The sequence below is a fragment of the Pongo pygmaeus genome, chromosome 1 (assembly GCF_028885625.2).
Source record: "Pongo pygmaeus isolate AG05252 chromosome 1, NHGRI_mPonPyg2-v2.0_pri, whole genome shotgun sequence".
Taxonomy (NCBI): Eukaryota; Metazoa; Chordata; class Mammalia; order Primates; family Hominidae; genus Pongo; species Pongo pygmaeus.
Window position 1 is genome coordinate 194,760,951 of NC_072373.2, and position 27,111 is coordinate 194,788,061.

General features: G+C 37.5%; 1 protein-coding gene across 3 annotated transcripts in view; it reads right to left on the reverse strand.

Moving 5' to 3' along the window:
- Positions 1–27,111, reverse strand: part of AGO3 (argonaute RISC catalytic component 3) — a 139,386-nt gene that overhangs the window by 98,981 nt on the left and 13,294 nt on the right. For 2 of the 3 annotated variants that reach the window (XM_054496081.2, XM_054496090.2), the window contains 2 exons: positions 25,228–25,399; positions 4,021–4,141 (listed from right to left, as the gene is read on the reverse strand). In XM_054496081.2, the coding sequence (XP_054352056.1) occupies positions 4,021–4,141; positions 25,228–25,399 (293 nt within the window). Of the gene's footprint in view, positions 1–4,020; positions 4,142–14,480; positions 14,562–25,227; positions 25,400–27,111 lie in introns of those variants that run through there. The other variant, XM_054496110.2, reaches the window with a different exon arrangement.

Here is a 27,111-nt window from a genome sequence, read left to right on the forward strand (position 1 = left end):
TTTATTTAGACCGGGTCTAAATAAATGAATAAATAAATTTATTTAGACCCGGTCTAAATAAATAAATAAATAAATTTATTTAGACCGGGTCTAAATAAATAAATAAAGAAATTTATTTAGACCGGGTCTAAATAAATAAATAAAGAAATTTATTTAGACCCGGTCTAAATAAATAAATAAATAAATAAATTTATTTAGACCGGGTCTAAATAAATAAATAAATAAATTTATTTAGACCGGGTCTAAATAAATAAATAAATAAATTTATTTAGACCCGGTCTAAATAAATAAATAAATAAATTTATTTAGACCGGGTCTAAATAAATAAATAAATAAATAAACGGAGGGAAAAAATTAAAACAATATCATAAACAGAATCAAATGAACCCAAATGAATTTCAAATAAATAACATAACTACATTGAAAGAAAAGAAGAAGAAAAAGAGAAGAAAAGAAAAAGGAAGCACTAATTCAAGTAACCCTTAAACACAGTATGTATACTGACAACAGTCTTAATTCTAGGGGTAGAGAAAGGGTGGATTTAGAAGAATTGCAAACAAAATAAAGCCTTGAATTCATTAGTAGGTTTGTTTTCTGTAGTGGTCTGAGTATAGCAACTCACAAACTATTTTATATGTACTGTAGGACTGAGCAAATGAGAAGGAGTGGTGATGTTTTGAGGAGCCAGGAACCTATCTAAAGAAGAAAGATACAAATATGGAATGGAGTGAGGAAAGGAAGAATCCCATGGGGCATGGACTAGAATTGGAAGAATCGGGTGTGAACTCACGATTTCCTATATATATGTGTTAGATTTACCATATAAAGTGTAATATGTTTTTATTGTCTGTTTTATTTATTTATCTACTTATTTATAAATTTCCTACCTCTATCCATTGAAAGGGCTTAGAAGCACATATACCCCAGCAGCAGTGAACATACCAATACCCAGATTTTCGTTTCAAAATTGCATTTGCCAACTAAAAGAAACCAGAGATCCTCAGAGAAATGGTTAGTTGCAGGACTGCAGCAGAGAAAACATAAAATAAACCAGGAACATCCTGTGCCAGAAAGCAATGAAGTAGAGTCATGCACCACATAATGATTTTTGGTCCACAATGGACCCCATATACACGGTGGTCCCATTAGATTATAATGAAGCTGCCTTATACAGGTGTACCATTTAAACAATCTTTTACAATGCATTTTTACTGTACCTTTTCTATAGTTAGATACGTTTAGATACACAAATATTTACCATTGTCTTACAAGTGCCTACAGTATTCGGTATAGTAATATCCTATATAGGTTTATAGCAATAATAAACCATATTATATGGTGTAGGCGTGTAGTAAGCTATACCATTCAGGTTTGCATAAGTATACGCTGTGATGATAGCACAATGACAAAATTGCCCAAGGACACATTTCTCAGAGCATATCCCCATTGTTTTAGGTGATGCAGGACTGTATTCCCCAAAAAGTGTCATTTCAAAAGGACACAGGAGTCAGCTTAAAAGAGTTCCCACTGGCCAAATCTGGGACAATCTGGGCAGTGAAATCAATAAATAGAGTAAATGAAAATATTCTCCCTTACAGCAGATTAATGAACATATGGAAAAGGAATGACAGAATTAGAAAATCACCACTTCTACATAGTAATAATCCCTTCAAGCAAGAATAATCAATTGCCAAGCAAGAATAATCAAAATCTAATGAGCAACAGGATCCTTAAAAGTATCTCCCATTTCAAAATTAAAAACTTCTGTGTATCAACGGACACAATCAACATAGTGAAAAGGCAACCTGTGAAATGTAAGAAAATATTTGCAAATTATATATCTGATAACAAGTTAATGTCCAGAATATATATAGTTAATATCCAGAATACAGAAGTTAATATCCAGAATATATATAAAGAACTCCTACAATGGTATTGATCAGTTTAGCTAAAAAAAATAAAAAATCTGAAAATAAAGAACTCCTACAACTCACTACCCAAAACCCAAAACAAACAACCCAGTTCAAAAAATGGGCAAACAACTTGACTACAGATTTCTCCAAAGAAGATATACAAATGGCCAATAAGCCTACAAAGTTATACTCAACATCACTAATTGTTGGGGGACATGCAAATCAAGACCACAATGAGATATCATCTCACGCCCATTAGGATGGTTACTATTAGAAAAGGAACAACAACAAAAAAAAACAGAAAACAAGTGTTGGCAGGAAGTGAGAGTTTGGAACTCTTGTTCACTGTTGGTGGGAATGTAAAATGATGCAGCCATTCTGGAAAACAATATAGCAGATTCTCAGAAAATTAATAATTATCACATGACCTGGCAAATTTACTTCTGGGTATATATCCAAAGAACTGAAAGCAGAGTTCAATACTTTTACATCTATGTTCATAGCAGGATTATTTGCAATAGCCAAAAGGTGTCCATTGATGCATGAAGGGATTAACAAAATGTGTTATATACATACAGTGGAATATTATTCAGCCTTGAAAAGGAGATTCTAACACATGCAACAATGTGGATAAATTGTGAAATAAGCCAGTCATAAAAAGACAAACAATCTATGATTTCGCTTACATGAGGTACCTAGAATAGTCAAATTCAGAGACAGAAAGTACTATGGTGGTTGCCAGGGCTGAGGGGAGGGAGCAATGGATACTGTTTAATGGATATGGAGTTTCAGTTTTGAAAGATAAAGACAATTCTGGGGATGGAAGGTGGTAATAATTATACAACAATGTAAATGTGCTTAATACCACTGAAATGTACCTTAAAAATGGTTAAGACGGTAAATTTTATGTTACATATGTTTTATCACAATTACAAAAAGAATCTCCCTACAAGATGCTTATTAACTACAAGGAGAAAAAGAATACCCCAATAGGAGAAAACTGGCAGACACCAATTTAATCAACTGGCCAAAGTTAACATCACCAATAAGCACCAATAATGGAACAAATACATACTGCGTGCTTCCTGATATGATGCACTGATAAGGAAAGAATGGTTATATAATATTCCTGCCAATAATGCATAACCAGAATGTAATCAAGGGGAAGTATCAGACAAACCCAGACTGAAGGACATTCTACAAAATAATTTGCCAATAATCTTCAACTATGTTACTGTCATGAAAGAAAAAAAAAGGCTGGGGAAAGAAAGACATGGTATCTATATCATGATCCTGGACTGGATTCTGTAACAGGAGAAAAATAATACTAAAGGGCATCATTGGAAAAATTGGTAAAACTGGAATTTGTATTGTTGATTAAATAAAAGTATCATATCAATGTTAAATTTAATGAACTTGATAACTGTACAAGGGTTTTTATCATTGTTCTTAGGAATATACATTAAAGTATTAAATATTGGCAGAGCACGGTGGTGCTCCCAAAATCCCAGAACTTTGGGAGGTTGAGCTGGGTGGATTACTTGAGGTCAGAAGTTTGAGACCAGTCTGGCCAACATGGCAAAACCCCGTCTCTACTACAAACACAAAAAAATTAGCCAAGAATGGTAGCACGTGCCTGTAATCCCAGCTACTCAGGAGGCTGAGGTACAAGAATCACTTGAATTTGGGAGGCAGAGGTTGCAGTGCGCCGAGATCACACTACTGCACTCCAGCCTAAGTGACAAAGCGAGACCCTGTCTCAAAATAAAATAAAATAAAATAAATAAATATTAATGGGGCATGGTATATGCAACCTACTTGTGAATGGTTCAGGAAAAAATAAGTATGTATGTACAAGAGAGAAAGAAAAAAAATAAAACAAATGTGGAAATGTTCAGAACCTCAGTGAATCTAGGTAAAGGGTGTATAAGAGTTCTCTGCATGATTCCTGCAACTTTAAGTTTGAAATTATTTCAAAACAAAAAGTTAAAAACAATCAGTGATAAATACCCACATATATATGGACTGTAATAAAAATGGTAATAAATGCGTGTAAAAGGAGACACTTAAAAAATATACCTTTCCAATACAGGAATGCATATCTTACCCCTGTAGTTGCCACAGGAAGTGGATTGGCGGTGTAAAGACTTCTTTTTCCATCATAAACTGGTCTACGGTCTCCAAATATAGTTACTTTAAAATGCTGAACCATTGAGTCAACCACCTCCCTAAAGAAGGGAAACAATTTATTCACATAATCCTCTGTAAGATGAAATATAAAAATATTAACAGAAGTAATTTCTGCCACTGTATAAAGCTGTCAAAATTCTAAAAAATATTCATATATGCTAAAGATTTTGCTTTTAGAGCCTTGGCTTAAGACACCAAAAAGATTGATTATTGCCAAAAGATGACATACATTTCACTAGACAGAGAAGAATGAAGCGAGCATATTACTTAATCATTCCAGGATATATTTGACCTGCAAAATATTCTTAGAAACTGATTCAAAATCTCTTTCACCATCTCTAAGCACTCCCTAACATATTCACTTCTTTCTCCAAGAGTAGATACTCTTTCCTCTGTACCAACAAGACACCTAGTACATATCTCTATTAGGACACTTTGTCTATTGTAATGATTATATATTTCAATTCTTCTAACTGTGAGCCTCGTGAGAGCAGCAAACATACCTGTGTTCCTTTCTCCTCCCATCCTTACAGTACCTAGCTAGTAAAGATATTATAAAACCTCCATTTTTACCCAGCAAACATTTGAGCCAATGTAACTGACACAGAAAGATATTCAAGACATATATTCAAAAATTACAGACTATATAGGAAATACCAAATTTTCACAAATCAATATGTATTTTTTGTACACACATTTGTAAAAGCAGAGAAACTGAAAGGATATATTCCAATGGTGGTTACCTCTAGAGAGGGAAGTGACAGGATTACAGGGTCACTTTTATTTTGTTTATAAAATCTAAATATATTACAATGAGAATGTACTTACATAGTATTGATATAATCTAAAACTAATTTAAAAGATTCAAGGCCAGGTACAGTGGCTTATGCCTGTAATCCCAGCACTTTGGGAGGCCAAGGCAGGTGGATCACCTGAGGTCGGGAGTTCGAGACCAACCTGACCAACATGGAGAAACCCTGTCTCTACTAAAAATTCAAAATTAGCCGGGTACGGTGGCGCATGCCTGTAGTCCCAGCTACTCGGGAGGCTGAGGCAGGAGAATCGCTTGAACCCAGAAGGCAGAGGTTGTGGTGAGCCAAGGTCACGCCATTGAACTCCGATCTGGGCAACAAGAGCAAAACTCCATCTCAAAAAAAAAAAAAAGAGAGATTCAAGTCTACCTCAGTTAAGTGGGGCAAGAACCCAGTATTTCCTGGAACAATAAAATCAAGCTGACTTGATACCCAGAGCGATTTTCTACATGGCACAAAGTTCCTATTTTTTTCCTCTCTTTTCAATTTTGTTTTACTGAAACTACTGAAAACAATATCAAGCCTCTTCTAGAGTAAATTTTACAACAAAAATTTGATTCACCTATTCATTTTTGAGTTCAAAGCAAATTTCAATGATTTTCTGCCATTTTAAGTTTTCCTTTGTGGCCATTATTTAGGGATAAATCTGGTTTCTTTTTCTTTTTTTTTTTTTTGAGACGGTGTCTTGCTCTGTCACGCAGGATGGAGTGCAGTGGTGCGATCTCAGCTCACTGCTACCTCCGCCTCCCAGGTTCCAGCAATTCTCCTGCCTCAGCCTCCCAAGTAGCTGAGATTACAGACGCGCACCATTACGTCCAGCTAATTTTTGTATTTTTAGTAGAGACAGGGTTTCACCATGTTGGCCAGGCTGGTCTCGAACTCCTGACCTGGTGATCCGCCCACCTCGGCCTCCTAAAGTGCTGGGATTAGAGGCATGAGCCACTGCGCCCAGCCAAAATCTGGTTTCTTAGGTGAAATTTTACAGATCTAATTTGTTGGGATGTTTTAACCATTTCGCCATTTGTTTTTTAACTCAACAGTAAACTGGTATAATTTCAACCTTACGAATTCTGGGAAATCCAATCAAATCACTCTAAGGACCAAAATGGAGGAGACTGAAATACTAGGGCCAAAACATCTTAAGAATAAAAAATATCCTGCTTTAACTTAAAAAGATTTACAAGAAAAAAAAACCATTAAAAAGTGGGCAAAGGACATGAACAGACACTTCAAAAGAAGACATACATACAGCCAACAAGCATATGAAAAAATGCTCAACATTATTGATCATGAGAGAAATATGAATCAAAGCCACAATAAAGATACCATCTCACGCCAGTCAGAATGGCTACTATTAAAAAGTCAAAAAATAACAGACGTTGGCAAGGTTGTGGAGAAAATGGAATGTTTATACACTGTTGGTGAGAGTGTAAATTAGTTCAACCACTGTAGAAAGCAGTGTGGCAATTCCTCAAAGACGTAAAAAGAGAACTACCATTTAACCCAACAATCCCATTACTAGGTATATATCCAAAGAAATATAAATTGTTCTATCATAAAGACACATGCATGTGTATGTTCACTGCAGCACTATTCACAATAGCAAAGACATGGAATCAACCTAAATGCCCATCAATGGTACACTGGATAAAGAAAATGTGGTACATATACACCATGGAATACTATGCAGTCATAAAAAAGAACAAGATCATGTACTCTGCAGAACATGTATGGAGCTAGAGGCCGTTATCCTTAGCAAACTAACGCAGGAATAGAAACCCAAATACTGCATGCTCTCACTTAATAAGTGGGAGTTAAACGATGAGAACTTAGGGACCCATAGAAGAGAACTATAGACACTGGGGTCTACCAGAGGGTACAGTGTGGGAGGAGGGAGAGTATCAGGAAAAATAACTAATGGGTACTAGGCTTAATACCTGGGTGACAATAAACCCATGACACAAATTTACCTATATAACAAACCTGTACATATACCTCTGAACTTAAAATAAAAGTTAAATACATATATATGTTCATATATAAATGTATACTTATATATCAAAGCAGGATATATACATACACATATACAATTCTTTGCTACAATTTTGGCAAAAAAAATATATATATATCCTGCTTTGATGCCTAACACATAGTATATCCTCAATAAATGCTCTAACAGTGAATAACCTACCTCAGTGAAATGCTGGAACTTCCAATGGAATATATCTAGAGCTGAATTCAACACATCTCGTCAGAGTTACATGTGATTATCTTCTGTTTGCTACTCCTCTTTAGTATCTCCATCTTCCCAGTTACCCAGATTCAAAACTTGGCTCATCTCTTCACCCAACTGGTTGTTGACACCACGTCTTTGCAGTATTTCTTATACTAGTCCTTTACTTTCCATTCCCGATTACTACAATCCTAAAGAAAAGCCTCATGTCCTTGTACCTGGATTATTTTAAGTTTCTTTTTTATGTTCATAGTTTTTTTTTTTACTCCAACCCAATTTACATTCACTGTTAAATAATTTCCCAAGCCCCGCTTTTATTCCTTGGGTACAAAAAATTTAATCATACTCTTCAGTTCATGGTGTGTTATCATCATCTGTATAATATCCCTCTTCTAACTGATTCATTTTCTTTCCATCTCCATTTCCTATCCCCATTCCCCTTCCCAAGAAGTTATTCTTCTAATTTGTTTGACAAACATTCTTCTATTTCTATGTATACCTACTTTTACCCTCTGCATTAGATGTTTTAAAACCTATTCATGTTGCTGTGGTATATTTATTATGGTATATTTATTTTTATTATTTTTAAAAGATTTATCTGTAAAAAATTGGTTGTATACAATTTCAGTGACTTGGTTCATTGTTTCTGATTGATGCAAAGTACTCCACATGTTGTCTATCCACTCCCCCAGCATTGCAGATTCACAGTATCTTTAATTGCAACACCCAATAACAATGTTGAAATGAATTATCTCCTTACATGTCCCCTTATGAACCCATGTGAGAATTAATCTCTGCTTACAGACACAGAAACAGACTGTTGGATCAAAATGAATCTTATCAAGTAAATGATGAACTGCCAAATTGTTCTCAAGAATGACTACACTAACCTGCACTCCTTGAGGCTCCTATTTCCCTGCGTCCAGCCAATATGTGGCATTATCCAGCTCTGCTTTCTAATTTTTGTTAGCCTAATCGGTATAAACTAAAAGCATGTTTTAATTTAGATTTCTCTTATTACTAATGAATTTGAGAACATCATCAAATTAAATTTTACCTTATGACTTCAAGCTTTTGAGGTATTAAGAAATACTTTCCTAATACGAAGTCACAAAGATAAATTGTTTTATTAACTTTATAGTTTTGTCTACATTTTTCGGTTCTTCTTTATAAACAGCAAGGACCCAATTTTATTTATCTCCATCTAGTGAGTGGGTTTCTTCATGCCACCTACTAAACAGCTTATACTTAACTAATCAATTTGTAATGGCATATTTATCTCATTCACTTCTCATATATAAATCAATCTGAGTTCTCTATACTGTCCCAGCATTCTGTTTGTCTGTTCTTGTGCCAGTACAAGATGTTTTCTTTCTTTTTGTTTTTTTTTTTTTTTGAGAGGGAGTCTCACTCTGTCACCCAGGCTGGAGTGCAGTGGCGTGATCTCGGCTCACTGCAAGCTCCCCCTCCTGGGTTCACACTCTTCTCCTGCCTCAGCCTCCCGAGTAGCTGGGACTACAGGCATCCGCCACCACGCCCGGCTAATTTTTTGTATTTTTAGTAGAGACGGGGTTTCACCGTGTTAGCCAGGATGGTCTTGATCTCCTGACCTCGTGATCCACCTGCCTTGGCCTCCCAAAGTGCTGGGATTACAGGTGTGAGCCACTGCGCCTGGCCAGTACCGTATGTTTTCACTAGAGTGTTTATTATGGGGCAGGGTAAGTTTCCCTACTTTTTCTAAGTATACTTGAACACTGGAATAATTTTCCACCTTAGAAAACTATCAATACCATATGGAAAGGAAACATATCTAGTGCCCTACATATAGTAAGTAATTAATAAATATCTGTTGGTTAAGAAACCTCCAACAACACATACTTGGAAGACATGACTAGCATGTTAAAAACATAAATTACTATGTTAAAAGCTACTAACAACTACAACAATAAACAAAATAAAGAAGAAACATAATAAGGGTAACTGTAATACCTAAACACTTATGTCTGAACACTTCAACTGTAATAAGAACAAATTAGAGAATCTCAACTTACCCACTGCTGCTGTGGAAAAGGGTACAAGCCCCAAATGAGCTAACAGTATGATGTAGCTTCCTCAAAAGTAAAAAACTGAGGTTGCATATATTTCAGTACTCAGATAACCCACTTAATAAGGCAGGTAACTATCCCACCATATATTAAAACATCATTTTACATCTTTGAGTACTCTGTTCAATTTGTGAAAAATGTAAGACCCTAAAAATTCAAATATAACCAGAAGGAGGCAATCCTGATAGAAAATCATGTAATATGAGTAAAAATAAATCAAACCAAGTCTGGTTTGGAATAGGAAACTCTTAGTCTGGAATAGGAAAGACTCAAAGAAAATTACAGAATAAGTTTTTGGCTATTTTGATAGATTGTCATGTGAAAAACTGAGTAGAAAGAACTAGGAAAAATAGTTGGAACATTAGACAGATTTTGGAACAAAATTTTCAGGATTTTCTAACCACCAGAGTTATTCAAAAGTAAATTACACTACCTTATAAAGTACCTGAGTTCATCTTTGCTAGAACTGTTCAAAGAGCAGCTATATGACCAACTGTCAGGGAAGATATAAATTTAAGATTAAAATGAAATATCCGCGATACCCTCTTATAGTAAAATTTAATTTAAAAAATACCAAATAATGGCCAGGCGCAGTGGCTCACGCGTGTAATCCTACCACTTTGGGAGGCCGAGGCAGGCGGATCAAGAGGTCAGGAGATTGAGACCATCCTGGCTAACACGGTGAAACCCTGTCTCAACTAAAAATACAAAAAAAAAAAAAAAAAATTAGCAGGGCGTGGTGGCGGGTGCCCGTAGTCCCAGCTACTTGGGAGCCTGAGGCAGGAGAACGGCGTGAACCCGGAAGGTGGAGCTTGCAGTGAGCCGAGATCGCACCACTGCACTCCATCCTGGGCAACAGAGCGAGACTCCATCTCAAAAAAAAATAAAAATAAAAATAAAAAAAGAAAAGAAACATTGTAAATTTTATCATGGTAAATCGTATCATGGCATTAGATATTACTTTTATGAATAATTACACTTACATTTGACAATTTAGTTCTGAGCCTTAAGGAAATAGCATTGGAACTCTATAGTATACGGGTCAGTTTTTCCACTTGACAGTTTTTTAAGTTCATAACTGACAAAACCTATGCTACAAAGAGAGTCATCTTTCATGAGGGCCAAGAGTTATATTATTTTTTTAACCTCTCACTAATATGACACAATTAATTCATATATTTAGAATTTTTTTCAAAGAGATGGGGTCTCACTATGTTGCCCATGCTGGTCTCCAACTCCTGGGTTCAAGCAATCCTCCTGTCTCAGCCTCCCAGAGTGTTGAGATTACAGGTGTGAGCCACTGTGCCTGGCCAAATTCATATATTTAGAATTTTAGCGAAAAAAAAAAATTTTTTTTTTTGAGACCAGGTCTTGCTCTGTTGCCCAGACTTAAGTGCAGGGATGTGATCATAGCTCACTGTAACCTAGAACTCTTGAGTTCAAGTGATCCTCCCGCCTTGGCCTTCTGAGTAACTGGGAATATGGGCATCCAGCAGATTTTAGTATGCAAGCTAACAAAATGGCAAATCTAGGGACAGCAAATTCTCATTTCTTATCTCAAAGGATATTATGGAAAAGGGTAGTTTATTAGAATCTTTAATAGGTAGGCATGTGGAGCTAGAGAAAAAACACTCTCTAGAACAGTAATTTATCTAGTTTCCTAAGCCATCTAGTCAGCTATAGTAGCAAAGGTGCTATTATATTAAGATGAAACTTGGAATTGGGAAACTACCAACCTGAGGAACCTTTAAAATATATGATAAGTACCGAAATAAGAAGGCATGAGTTTTTAGTCCCATTCTGTCACTAAGTTGTTAAGAAAGTTATTTAACCTCTCTGACTTGAGTTTCTTTAGCAATAAAAATGAGATAACAGTCTCAGGAACCAAATGGAATATTACTGAAAATAATTTGGAGATTAAAAAAGCAAATATGTATATTTTATATTAAAATTTAAGCATAATTATCTCACAAATATATTTTAAGAATTATACTGAAGTCTTCCAAATAACAAATGAATATACTACAATGTTTTAGCATCAAATATAGTAAATCAACACAAATAATGAATAATTCTGGTAATTAACATAAACTGATAACTGAGTTTCCTCTATATTTTATGACACTAGTCTTTTATTATAACAACAGGGTTAGGAGTGGAATCTTTTGTTCAAATATAGTACTTTCAGCAAAATCTTTAAGTGTATATTGTTAAACCAGTTCTTACTTTACCATAAGTAGTAAAACTAGACTAATAAAAATACATAAAATATTTCAACTTCTATAACAGTGCTTGGGAAAGTAATTTGGGAAATAAAATCTGAGCAAACACGGATAAGAATGTCTAACCCATCTTTAGTGGCTTCCTTTCACTAATAACCTTAGTCTGAGAAGAAAATAATTCTTGCAGAATTATACTGTGATGCATTTTTTAGAACGTCAAGCTAGAATTTAAGAATCCTTAAGAATAATTGGTAATTACTCCAAAAATGAAATCTACCTGAATACATTAGATCTTCTAAAGGAGTACAGCCTATCCTACCATCCTTACTTCAATCACTACTTCCTACATTCTGATACCAACTCTTTTGACTCCATCACGCTCTGGTGCACAGACTATAAAGTAAAATTTAATAATAATTTCATTAAGTCCCATTTTACCACCTGACTTATACAGCAGAAAAATGGGAAGAGAGAAACTTTAATGTAAAAAAGAGGAGAGCAAATTATTTTCCTGTGAGTTGTAATTACTATAAGCTTATAGAGATCCACCTCCATCTCACTTTATTAGGTACCTCTTAATTCTCTGCTCCCAAAAGACAGAATGAAAAATATTATTCTAGTCTACAGAAGACAACATGAAAGAATATTTTCCCCAAAAGTCTACTGACATTATCCATGGCTACAATAAACGAATGTCTCACTACAGTATAGACAGAAAGAAGATTGCTAAGGTATAACAAAATGTCAAAATCATCCAGAGGTTTATAAAACACAACTAAAACAGCTGGCAGTCTCTCTTCGTATCCTTCCAATCTCTAACTTATCTTTATAACTCTGTGGTTACTAGCAGAGAAGGTAGCCAATAAATACTTGTGCAACAAGATAAAGTTTAAGGTATGCAAAACAGAGAAGACAGGGATTATATTTTAGATCTTTTTTCCTTTTTCTTTTTTTTTTTTTTTTGAGACAAGGTCTGGATCTGATGCTCAGGCTGGAGTGCAGTGGTGCAATCTCAGCTCACAGCAACCTCTGCCTCAAGCCATCCTCCTGTCTCAACCTCCTGAGTAGCTGGGACTACAGGAGTGTGCCACCATGCCCAGCTAATTTTTGTATTTCTTGTAGAGACAGAGTTTCATCATGTTGCCCAGGCTCGTCTTGAACTCCTGAGTTCAAGTGATCTGTCCACCTCAGCCTCCCGAAGTGCTGGGTAGAACAAAATTTTTTTTTTTTTTTTTTTTTTGATACGGAGTCTTATTCTGTCGCCTAGACTGGAGTGCAGTGGTGTGATCTCGGCTCACTGCAACCTCCACCTCCCGGGTTCAAGTGATTCTTCAGACTCAGCCTCCTGGGTAGCTGGGATTACAAATGCACACCACCATGCCTGGCTAATTTTTTTATTTTTAGTAGACATGGGATTTCACCATGTTGGCCAGGCTGATCTCGAACTCCAGACCTTGTGATCCACCCGCCTTGGCCTCCCAAAGTGCTGGGATTATAGGCGTGAGCCACCGCGCCTGGCCAGGACAAATTTTTAATACTTTTTTCTTTTTTTAAAGATACGGATCTTGCTCTGTCACCCAGAGGATGGAGTGCAGTGGTGCAACCATGGCTCACTGCAGCCTCCAACTCCTGAAGTGAGCAATCCTCTCACCTCAGCCTCCTGAGTAGCTAGGACTATAGGTGTACACCATTATACCTGGCTAATCTTTAAATTTTTCATACAGAAGGGGTCTCCCTATGTTGTCCAGGCTGGCCTTGAAATCCTGGCCTCCAGCACTCCTCCTGCCTTGGCCTCCCAAAGTGCTGGAATTACAGGCCTCACATGTGCCACTGCCCTTGGCCAAAATTTTAATACTTTAAAATATAAAATCGATACTGAGCATTTTTGTTTTTTTGAGATGGAGTCGCACTCTGTTGCCCAGGCTGGAGTGCAGTGGCACAATCTCTGCTCACTGCAACCTTCACCTCCCAGGTTCAAGCAATTCTCGTGCCTCAGCCTCCGGAGTAGCTGGGATTACAAGCACGTGCCACCACGCCCAGCTAATTTTTGCATCTTTAGTAGAGACGGGGTTTCACCATGTTGGCCAGGCTGGTCTCAAACTCCTGACTTCAAGTGATCTGCCTGCCTCAGCCTCCCAAAGTGCTGGGATTACAGGCATGAGCCACTGCACCCAGCTCATACAGAGCATTTCACTACACACTATGTTTGTAGTCATTTCACATGTGAATTATTTTTACCAGGCCACCGACTTCTTTTTTTTGTTTTTGAGACAGTCGCGCTCTGTTGCCCAGGCTGGAGTGCCATGGTATGATCTCAGCTCACTGCAACCTTCGCCTCCTGGGTATAAGCAATTCTCGTTACCTCAGCCTCCCAAGTAATCCAAGCTGGGATTACAGGCATGTACCACCATGCCCGGTTAATTTTTGTATTTTTAGTAGAGATGGGGTTTCACCATGTTGGCCAGGCTGGTCTCAAACTCCTGGGTTCAAGTGATCTGCCCACCTTGGCCTCCCAAAGGGCTGAGATTACAGGCGTGAGCCACTGCACCAGGCTGGGCCACCAACTTCTTAACAACCATGTGTAATGGCGCATTTTCAGTCTCTACACGCCTGGCTTTGTTTAGCATTTGCCACTGTAATCAAAGTTTGTTCCTTGAAAATCATGATCCTTAAGGCCGGGTGCGGTGGCTCATGCCTGTAATCCTAGCACTTTGGGAGGCCGAGGTGGGCGGACTGTCTGAGCTCAGGAGTTTGAGACCAGCGTGGGCATCACAGTGAAACCTTATCTCTACTAAAAATACAAAAAAATTAGCCAGGCATGGTGGCACGCACCTGTAGTCCCAGCTACTCAGGCGGCTGAGACAGAATTGCTTGACCCTGGAAGGCGGAGGTTGCAGTCAGCCAAGATCATGTGATCGTGCCACTGAATTCCAACCTGGGCGACAGAGCGAGACTCCATCTCCAAAAGAAAAAAAAACAAAAAGAAAGAAAATCATGATCCTTACCTTGCCTTCTCTGAAATAGCTTCTACTTTGTCCTGGTTCTCCTATCTTTCCAATCCCTGTGTGTCTTCACTGGCAAACCTGAAATAATAGTATCTCAGAGATCTAGTCTCAGTTCTTTCATTTTTACATACTTCCCCAGTTTTTAACTATCACCTACATGCTGACGAATCACAATCTCCATTTTGACTGATCTCCTGACACTTAGCTAGACACTTATTTCCAATAACCTACTGAATTTCTGCCATTTTGATGTTTCTTATGCAAATCAACCTCCAAATATTCAAAATAGTATACAAAAACCTGGTCCCTTCAGAATCTATATTTCTGTTAAAACCATTACTAATGCACAAGCTAGGAACTATGAAGCCATTCTTATCTCTATCCTTTCCTTACATACCTAAATTGTTCATTCTTTCTCTAAATCTTCCATCTATGCCCTCCATCATCATTGTTGCCACTGTGTCTTTGAACATATTACCTATAATCCAGAAAAATATGTACCAGAGGTGCCAAGGGGTATGCTGAAGTATGAGGAAAAATCAGACATATTTATATTTAATTTTCATTGAACAATTAGGAATTAAGATTTACTAATATTCATGAATATGGATTGATACTGGTGCCTTCACTTATTCCATATTAGATGGTCAGGTGCAACACACGGTACACCAGGAATCCTAGGAGAGTAATGGGAGTTCTGCAATACATAAGAGTTAAGGTCAGACACAGTGGCTCACGCCTGTAATTCCAACACTTTGGGAAGCTGAGGTGGGCAGATCGCTTGAGACCAGGAGTTCAAGGCCAGCCTGGGCAACATGACAAAATCCCATTTCTATAAAAAATACAAAAATTAGCCGGGCATGGTGGTATGTGCCTGTAGTCCCAGCTACTATGAAGGCTGAGGTGGGAGGATTGCTTGGGCCCAGGAGGTCGAGGCTGCAGTGAGCCATGTTCATGCCACTGCACTCCAGCCTGGGTGACAGAGTGAGACGCCTGTCTCAATTTGAAAAAAAAAAAAAGAGTTAACAGTGTACCTCTCATTCATTCATTTTCAGCACACTGCAACTTTTTGTAGTTCAAGTGTGTGACACATATTCAGTCAGGGTTTTTTGTACCATTAATCTGAAAAGTTCAAGTTATTTAAATATATTTTTAAATAGTTCATTTCAAAATTTTCTTTCTCACCTTTAATTTTTCTACAGTTACATATTAAAACAGTAGTACACGTCAATAAATTATAGTTTTTGAAATGTGTGTGCATTTATATCTATACGTATTTTTTGGTCAAACAAATTTTAATTAATCGAGATGTGTGATCAATGGTTTGAAGATCACTGACCTAGACTACTACAACAGCCTTTCAAAAATGTTCTCCAGGACTCAAGTCTTTCTCATCTCTCATTCACCACACTGTCATCAAGTATGGTCCTAAATACCGATATTCTTCTTTTGTTTAAAAGGTTCTATTGGCTCTCTACTATTTCTGAATTCACAAGCCTTAGCACGGATTTCAGATTCTTCATAACCTACTCCCTAGCTAACTCTTCAGACTCATCTCTAGCTACTCTATTTATACTGGCCTGTTTCTGTTATACCAACATGTCATACCTTTGCTCATGCTGTCTATGTGGATTATGCTTTCTCCCTGTCCACTGGACAACTTCATATTGTAGCATATATCAGTACAGGCAGGTGCTGCATAACTTTTCAGTCAATTACAGACCACATATATGATGGTGGTCCCATAAGATTATATATTTTTACTGTACCTTTTATGATACAATTATTTTGCTCAAATACCATGTGATACACCACATCCTCCTCCTTACCCAAAGGTAGGAATCATTACTCTTTCATCACAGTACATAATATGCATATCACAGAATTTGTCACTCCATATGGAATTTAAAACTTTAAAGAGATCATGTTTTATCTATCGTGTTATTGCTAGAACCTAGCACAGTGCCTGACACAAAACAGGAGTAAACAGTTAATGAAAACATAGAAAAGATTCAAAAATGATCTTTAAGTTTCCGCATATCCTGTAAATCTAGTACCAATAGCATAGTACCTTCGTATAAACATGTGATAAGTTCAGATAAATGGTTTAAATAGATTTAAGTTAACCTAACAAACTGGAGCAGGTTAAAGTAAACAAATCAAGGTACATTCATATAATAGAACACTATACAGCTATTGTAATTTACATCTACACAGATAGATGTTGGTAATAATACCTATGTACTAGTCCCTTGTGTGGAAATATTTGTTAATTTATGCAAGTATCTTCAAATTTCAAATATATTATAGGAATATTAGTCAAAAGGCTAATGTCTACTTAGTATTGTATTTAGATGTCACTCTAAAAGAATTTTGAGATGTGAAATAATTACCGTCTGTTAACTTTCCTATCTTCCAAGTGATTAAAAGGAAAATAAAACTTGTTTATTAGCTGACATATTTTGTATAATAGTTTCCCCAAGATCACTAAACACTTAAAACTACACCATTTGGTTTTTACTGGTAGTGTTTTCTGAAGTATGTTGTCTAAATCATTTTAATCAGAAGTATCCCCTTCTATAGATATGACAACAAAATCACAAGTGACAAAAGAAAAAATAAGTTAGACATCATCAAAATTTAAAAAGTTTGTGCTTCAAAGGACACCATCAAGACAGTGAAGATGCAACATGTATAAACAGAGAAAAATTTTGCAATCATGTATCTAATAAAGGATTTTTATCTAGAATATATAATGAACTCCTATAACTCAATAACAAAAAGACAAATGACCCAATTTAAAAATGGGCAGCCAGGCACAGTGGCTCATGCCTGTAACCCCAGTACTTTGGGAGGGTGAGGCGGGTGAATCACCTGAGGTCAGAGTTTTGAGACCAGCCTGGCCAATATAGTGAAACCCCATCTCTACTAAAAACTACAAAAATTAGCCAGGCACGGTGGTATACACCTGTAGTCTCTGCTACTTGGGAGGCTGAGGCAGGAGAATCGCTTGAATCTGGGAGGTGGAAGTTGCAGTGAGCTAAGATCATGCCACTGCACTCCAGCCTGGGCAACAGAGTAAGACTCTGTCTCAAAAAAAAAAAAAAAAAATTAGCAAAGGACCTAAATAGACATTTCTCCAAAGAAAATATACAAATGACCAATAAATACATGAAAAATGCTCAACATCAGTCATCAGGAAAATGCAAGTCAAAACGACAATGAGATACAACTTCACATCCACTAGGATGGCTATAATTTTTAAAAAGATAAATAATAACAAATATTGGTGAGAATATGGGAAAACTTATCTTCATACACTGCTAGTGGGAATGTAAAATGGTACAGACACTGTCTTCTTTTTTTTTTCTTTTTAATATAAATGGTGTCTTGCTACATTGCTCAGGCTGGTCTCGAATTCCTGGACTCAAGTGATCCTTTTGCCTCAGCATCCCAAAGTGTTGGGATTACAGGCATGAGCCACCATGTTTGGCTGGTGCAACCACTTTGGAAAAGAGTCTGGCAGTTTCTCAAAAGGTTAAATATAGAGTTATCATATGATACCACTCTTAGGTATATATCCAACATAAATGAAAATGTATATCCACACAAAATCCTGTACATGAATGTTTATAGCAGCATTATTTGTAGTAGTCAAAAATGGCAACAACCCAAATGTCCATCAAATGATGGATAAACAAAATGTATTATATCCATACAATGGAATATTATTCAGCAATAAAAAGGAATAAAGTACAGTTATGCATCACTTAACGATGGGGATATGTTCCAGGAAATGCATTATCATTCTGTTGTGTGAACATCATAGAATGTGCTTACACATACCTAGATAGTAGAGCCTACTACACATCTAAGCCACATACACATCTAAGCTATATGGTATGGCTTATTACTCCTGGGCTACAAACCTGTACATGGCATTACTATACTGAATACTGTAGGCAACTGTAATACAGTGGTATTTGTGTATCTAAACATAAAAAGGTACAGTAAAAATACGGTATTATAATCGTATGGGACCACCATCATATATGTGGTCTGTAATTGACTGAAACGTTATGCAGTGCCTGAATATACTGATAAATGCTACAACATGAATGAACCTTGAAATCATTATGCAAAAAGAAGCCAGTCACAAAAGGCCACATGGTATATGATTCCATTTATAAGAAATATCTGGCCGGATGCAGTGGTTCACCCCTGTAATCCTAGCACTTTGGGAGGCTGAGGTAGGCAGATCATTTGAACTCAGGAGTTTGAGACCAGCTGGGCCAACATGGTGAAATCCCACCTCTACTAAAAATACAAAAATTAGCCGAGCATGGTGGCAGGCGCCTGTAGTCCCAGCTACTCGGGAGGCTGAGGCAGGAGAACTGCTTGAACTCAGGAGGCAGAGGTTGCAGTGAGCCGCAATCGCGCCACTGCACTCTAGCCTAGGTGACAGAGCAAGACTCTGTCAAAAAAAAAAAAAAAAAAAGAAGAAGAAAGAAAGAAAGACAGACCGACCCAGAACCGGCAAATCTACAGAGAAAGAAAATAGATTAGTGGTTGGCAAGGACTGTGGGGAGGGACTAATGGGCAGTGACTGCTAATGAGTATAGGGTTTCTTTTTGAGAGGATGAAATGTTCTAAAATTAGATTGAAGTGACGGCTGTACATCCTCTCTGGCAATATACTAAAAACCACTGAGGTGTACATTTTAAAATGGGTGAATTATGGCATATAAATTATATATCCATCAAGTTGTTTAAAATGAAATATGCCCCCTCTTGGCATACTATCCAACTGTAACACTATAAAAATGACATTCCTAACAGCAGAAAAGGAGTTTCTTTAAACACATTGCTGCTCTGAGATTTCCACTTAAAAAGCCAAAATTGGATCAATATAGATTTACTTTTTTCTTTCTAAAATTCAATATCTGTCTGGGTGCAGTGGCTCACGCCTATAATCCCAGCACTTTGAAAGGCCAAGGTGGGTGGATGTCTTGAGCCCATGAGTTTGAGACCAGCCTGGGCAACATAGCAAAACTCTGTCTCTACAAAAAGTAGAAAAATTAGCCAGGCATGCTCCTGGTCTCAGCTACTCAGGAGGCTGAGGTGGGAGGACTGCTTGAGCCCGGGGGGGTCAAGGCTGCAGTGAACTGTGATCGTACCACTGCACTCCAGCCTGGGTGACAGAGCGAGATCCTGTTTCAAAATAAATAAATAAAATAAAAATCATCAGCATTAAACATTATACCAATATGAAATATGCAGAAATATTTGGCATGTTATTAATCATCATAGAATATTAACAGTAACAGTAGTAAAAATGATGTTTAATTTGTAAAAGAAAACTCAGCCAAAAAAATGCAACCACAGCTGGGTGTGGTGGCTCACGCCTGTGATTCCAGCACTTCGGGAAGCCGAGGTGGGTGGATCACCTGAGGTCAGGAGTTCGAGACCAGCCTGATCAACACGGCGAAACCCCGACTCTACTAAAAATACAAACACTAGCTGGGCATGGGTGCCTGTAATCTCAACTACTCGGGAGGCTGAGGCAGGAGAATTGCTTGAACCCAGGAGGCGGAGGTTGCAGTGAGCTGAGAATGTGCCATTGCGCTCCAGCCTGGGCAACAGAATGAGACTCTATCTAAAAAAAAAATAAATAAAATAAAAATGCAACCACAATCTACTACTATTTTAAGATTCCTTCAAATTTTTATTCATGTTTTAAAATAGATATTGCAGTTATAATCATGTTGTATACATAATTTTTAACATGTATCTATTCCATTATTTAATGGTTTTGAATAAATACATATACTTTCTATTCAAGGTGTATTTAGAGGTTGGACAAACTAGCATAAAATCTCAAGTTACAGAATGTATACTTTAGGTCATAATGTTTCTAAAAAATATTTGTTTTTTAGTCATTGAGGCCATTCACCTATTAGAAACTAGTAACATTTGAAATATACTTAACATACATACTCTTTTAACAAAAGCTTACTTTCAATCAAAATCATTTAATAGGGGGAAAAGAAGGAAGGAAAGAATCTCCTTCCCCCACTTGGCCCCCCAACACAAAAGGGGGTGAGGAAAGGACAAAAAAAGCAATGGACAGAAAATCTAAAGAATAAATTTGTAGAAAGGTTGACCCACAAAATGATTCACTAGCATTTCCTGGATATTGTGTCTAAGAAGACTCCAACTAAAGTGGCAATTGTTTGGCTATAATACATCTTTCTACTATTATGATTAATGCCTTAGTGCCAAATAGTTGTTCATGTGGCATATGGACAAGAAAAATTTCATGCACGATAATTTAAGTATTAAAACATTTAAGTCACTTAGAGGAGAATCACTATGACTTTATAGAAGGCAACAATATAATTTTTTTTTTTTTTTTTTTTGAGATGGAGTCTTACTCTGTTGCCAGGCTAGAGTGCAGTCGCATGATGTCGGCTCACTGCAACCTCTGCCTTCTGGGTTCAAGCAATTCTCCTGCCTCAGTCTCCTGAGTAGCTGGGATTACAGGCGCCCACCATCACATGCAGCTAATTTTTGTACTTTTAGTAGAGACAGGGTTTCACCATGTTGGCCAGGATGGTCTTGATCTCCTGACCTCATGATCCACTCGCCTCAGCCTCCCAAAGTGCTGGGATTACAGGCGTGAGCCACCACGCCTGGCCAATATAAATCTTTAGTAAGAAACGAAATAAGGCTGGTCATGGTGGCTCATGCCTGTAATCCCAGCACTTTGGGAAGATCACTTGAGCTCAGGAGTTCAAAACCAGCCTGGGCAACATAGGGAGACCTCGTCTCCTGTAAATAAAAAATTTTAAAAATGATCTTGGTGTGGTGTGCCTGTAGTCCCAGCTACTCAGGAGGCTTAAGTGGAAGGATCACTTGAGCCCAGGAGGTTGAGAACACAGTGCGCTATGACTGTGCCACTGCACTCCAGAGCCTGGGAGACAGATTGAGACACTGACTTTTAAAAAAAGAAATAAAACAATTTGTTTTAATATTTTGAATAAGTTAAATTAGACATAACTGAACTACTGAATTTTGTCCCTTAACTGTTTTGCTAATATTGAAAAGGAATTGTTAAGTTCTATCTAGTTCCTTCTAACGCCTAGAATTCCAGTTGTTGAAGCATAGGAACTGAGCCACCACATCAATTTCAGAAGACCACCAAGTTTTAACTGACTAGTCATGCAGTAATACTGTAAAAACTGAAGACAAAAGCAAGTCAGCTGAAGAAAATGGAATAAGTTTTGCAGATGCTGACATTAAATCAAAGCAATATTATTAACAAAGTATAAAGCTGATTTATGCGATTTTTAGAATCCCAAACAAGTCCTACAGTTCCTATAAAAACTTGGGCCGGGTGCGGTAGCTCACGCCTGTAATCCCAGCACTTTGGGAGGCCGAGGCAGGCGGATCACCTGAGGTTGGGAGTTCGAGACCAGCCTGACCAACATGGAGAAACTCCATCTCTACTAATAATACAAAATTAGCTGGACATGATGGCACATGCCTGTAATCCCAGCTACTCGGGAGGCTGAGGCAGGAGAATTGCTTGAACCCAGGAGATGGAGGTTGCAGTGAGCCGAGATCGTGCCATTGCACACCAGCCTGGGCAACAAGAGTGAAACTCCATCTCAAAAAAAATAAATAAATAAAATAAAAACTCAAAAACACGATAAAAATGACTAAAATTTTACTTCAGAAAAATTTAAAAACTTTCCACTTGGAAACATTTAAATTACAAATCTAAATTATTGGTACTGTCAAAAAAATGTAAGATAAAGCAACCTAAAGATGTAATGTAATTAAGGATGTCAAAAGAATCGTAAGTTAAAACCAGAATGTACCACACCAATTTATAACACATATTTTTCTCACAAACTTAATACATTGAGCATATACACATGAAATTCTATGCTACACAACTTTATATACACATATATAATTACACATATATAATACACAAATTTTCCTTTACCCACCCCCTACCAAAAAATAAAACAAAAATGTTAGGCAAGAGAAAGAATAAATCTAATAAACAATTCTGTTCTGGCCGGGTGCAGTGGCTCACGCTTGTAATCCCAGCACTTTGGAAGGCCGGGGGGTGGGGGTGGATCACAAGGTCAGGAGTTCAAGACCAGCCTGGCCAACATGGAGAAACCCCGTCTCTACTAAAAATACAAAAAATTGGCTGGTCGTGGTGGCAGGTGCCTGTAATCCCAACTACTCGGGAGGCTGAGGCAGGAGAATTGCTTGAACCTGGGAGGCGGAGGTTGCAGTGAGCAGAAATCGCGCATTGCACTCCAGCCTGGGCAACAGGGAGAGACTCCGTTGCAAAAAAGAAAAGAAAAAATTCTGTTCCTTTTACTTAATATTTTTGCCACCATATCATTTCCTTGTAACTCATCTGGCATACTAAAAAAACTTGAATTGACATCCCTCAAGCCCCAGATTCTATACTTAGATTAACTAATGCCTTTTTATTTTTATTTATTTATTTTTTAGATACGTGGTCTCACTATGTTGCCCCGGCTGGAGTGCAGTGGCTATTCACAGGCACAATCACAACACACTGCAGCCTTAACTCCTGGGCTTAAGTAATCCTCCTGCCTCAGCCTTCAGAGTAGCTGGGACTACAGGCCCATGGCTCAGCTAATAAATGCCTTTTTAAAATGTAAATATCTACCAGAAGGGTCAGGATTATCCTTCACTCAAATCTACACATTAATGAACCAGTTTTGAGAAACAAGAAAAAGGGAATCTCTATGAGAGTACAGCATGAGTCAGTTAAGTCCCCATAAGTGGATGACGGCTCACAGAAAGACATAAGAGAGAGTGAAGGGAGACCAAGACCAAGACTAGCCTAAGATCCTAGGAGATAAGAGTACGGCACTGAAAAACCCATGTTCAGGAAAACAGCCCTCTAGAACATCCAGTTTTCTTTCCTGTCCCCTACCATCACACTCATGCCATTTTATAAACATTTCATTCACTTTACTGAGTATTATGTGCCAATCACTGAGCTGACATGGGGTGACAAAGATGATAAAAAACACTACTTTTCATGAAGGGGTTATACTGGGGAAAGGGAGAAAAATAAATAACCACAATGCACTAAAAACACCATAATGGAAGCGTACATCAAGTACTATGAGGTCACAGAAGAGAAGGGCACTACTCTTTTGACTTGTGTTGTTCACTTTAGGAACATTTGGGTGTCAATCTGAAGTTTAGGAAAGAGGTAGAGGCTACAGCAAGATTAGGAGTCACCTAATCACAGATAGTATCTTAAAGTAGTATCTGATAACATGTTAAAAAAAAAAAAACAAAACACCTATAGGAATGTTGTAATTAACATGTAATGCAAAGAACCTTCCCCTTAAGCCTGGTTCAGACTCAATACACCTGGTTCTTCTCAACCATTATGCTTTTGTTACTGCTATCCTTCCTTCAAAAATAAATAAATAAATAAATAAAATTATATGTATGTTATTTTTTCTACAGCTAACCAAAATTTTACCAATTGTTTTAGATTAACTTCTTCCTTTACAAAATACTTCCTAATGACTACCAAGTCAGGATTCTGGAGTTCTGGTTTCACCTTTCCTACTTGAAACATGTGTTCTTGACTAAATCCCTTAACCTTTCTGGATTTCAGCTATAAATAAAAAAGGTATTGGATGAGTTAGCTTCTTAAGAGGTTCCTTTCAACTGTAATACTCTATGAGTCTTCCTGACCTCACAAAGAACTCTGCATTACATGTTAATTACAACATTCTTAGAGGTGTTGTTGTTTTTAACATGTTATCATAAAGTCTTCTAGTGCTCATTCACTTTCAGGTATAACAGAAATACTAACAATTAGGATGACAAGTCCAAGAAAAAGACCTTCATACTTCTTATGTGTCTTATCTCCTCTACCAAATTACAAATTTCTTGAGAGAAACAACATTCTTTTTCTTAAATGTCTTAAATGAAGACTCTTAATAACATTTAATGAATAAGAAAAGGCTGGGATCATAGAAACCAAAATGCTAAACTGAATATCACATTTTTTAAAAATGTGTTGTCTTTGTTTTTAAAAACAAACTCCAAATAGACATAGTATATATCCAATCATAAATTCCTCTTATATTTCCTGTATTACCGAAACCACATCCAGGAATATAAACGGCATTTGGGGGAGGCGAGAGGAAGCTTACTGAAAGCAGGTTGATAAATCTTTATATACCATCTGTACTTATTCCTATATAATAGTAAGAAACAGTTGGGAATTGGGAAAGGAGAAAAGAAAGCATGAAACCACTATTTCTACCCCCAACTGCTATCATCACCACCATCATCTTAAAGGGAACATTATGAAAGTGGTACATAAGGGAGGTGAGGAGAAAAAAGCATGCGTAGACATATTACCTAACAGCAAGGAAAATGATGTGCTCATGATGTGCAGCCTGATTTCAGGAGCATGTAAAAATAACTTGAACCTTTTCTATTATCACAGGGAAAATGTGAGCTCATGTTATAATAAAATAATTTCAAAGATTTTTTCCCCACTATCACACCCCTGAAGTACAATCAATTTTAAAACAAATTACCAGATGTTTTTGGTCAAACTGTTACACATTGTAATTGTTATTCAGATATACGAAATAAACATGGATAATTACTAAGAAAAAAATAGCAAAAGATCTTTGCAGTTTCATGATTCTTACCTGTTCACTCTCCTAGGACACTTGTCTGGTTTAATATCTACCTCATAGAGGTAGACATCAATCTTTGGGATTTCAACTTGAAAACAGTTAGCCAGCAGTTTAATGGGTTTGCCCATGGTGCCATAGCCAGGTCTTCTGGGCACCATGAGTAGGGGCTGGGCCCCAGCGGGTCCTGCCAGGGGAAAGGGAAACAAAAAGAGTCACAGTTACAAGCTGTATTCCAAAGCCTTGTCAACCAGAGTATATCAGAATTATAAGTACAGCTGATAATGGCTAAAACCTAGTTCTGCAGGATGACATCATTTCTAACACTTCAACTTCTGTCACCCCAGATTTCCTCTCTTCATTAAAAATAAACACACAGAAAACCGTATGCCTCTGGAAAACTGTTTTGGAAAGGGCAGAGAGAAGGAAGAACAATCACACAAACCAAGCTGATCATGAGCAAGCACAAGTCAGACCTAAAGAGTGTGAGACCAATAGCAAAGTAAAGTTAAAGAAAGTAGAAGAAAGGGCAGGGCATGGTGGCTCATGCCTGGAATCCTAGTGCTTTGGGAGGCCAAGGTAGGAGGATCACTTGAGCTATGATAGTAACACGACGCTCCAGACTCGGTGACAGAGAGAGAATCTGTCTCTATTTAAAAAAAAAAAAAAAAAAAAAAAAAAAGGAAAAGAAAGGAGTAAAATAAGAAGCAATATATAATAAAAAAGAATCAAGAAAGTACAGAATCAATTATTTGATTATTTGACAAGATAAGTATCTCAGGCCAACCATGGCAGCTCATGCCTGTAATCCCAGCACTTTGGGACTCTGGGAGGCCAAAGCAGGTGGATCGCCTGAGCTCAGGAGTTCGAGACCACCATGGGCAACAAGGCAAAACCCCATCTCTACCAAAAATACAAAAAATTAGCTGAGTGTGGTGGTGCACACCTGTGGTCCCAGCTACACAGGAGGCTGAGGTGGGAGGATGGCTTAAGCCTGGGAGGCAGAGTCTGCAATGAGCCAAGATTATGCACTTCAGTCTGGGTGACAGAGTGAGACCCCGTCACAAAAAAAAAAAAAAAAAGATAAATGGGCTGGGCGCAGTGCCTCACGCCTGCAATCCCAGGACTTTGGGAGGCCAAAGCGGGCAGATCACCTGAGGTTGGGAGTTCAAGACCAGCCTGGCCAACATGGTGAAACCCTGTCTCTATTAAAAAAAATACAAAAATTAGCCACCGTGGTGGTGCAGGCCTGTAGTTCCAGCTACTTAGCAGGCTGAGACACCACTGCACTTCAGCCTGGGCAACAGAGTGAGGCTCTGTCTTATCAAAAAAAAAAAAAAAAAAAAAGTAAATAAAATTGATAAAATCTAGGCAACACTGATTTCTTTTAAAAAGGAGGAAAAGGGCTTAACTAATAACAGAAGTGAAAAAAAATCACTACAGCTACTGAAGACATTACAAACATTGTGTCAATAAATTTGACAGTTTGATGAAACAGACAAATTCCTGGAGAAATAAAACTTACTGATACACTAAAGTACTATATAGCCAGGCACAGCATCTTGTGCCTGTAATCCCAGACACTCAGGAGGCTTAGGAGCTTAGGAGTTCGAGACTAGCCTGGGCAAAATGGCAAGACCCTGTCTTTAAAAAAGAAAAAAAGTATTATTCATCAAATTTGAAAAGTCCTCTGTTGGTGGAACTATAAAATGGTACAGTCACTTTGAAAAACAGTATGCTGGTTCCTCAAAAAATGAAAAATAGAATTGCCATGTGATCTAGCAATTCTACTTCTGGGTATACACTCAAAAGAAGTGAAAGCAGAAAGAACTGATTGAAGAGTTATTTGTACACACATGTTCAGGGCAGCATTAGCCACAATAGCCAAAAGGTGGAAGC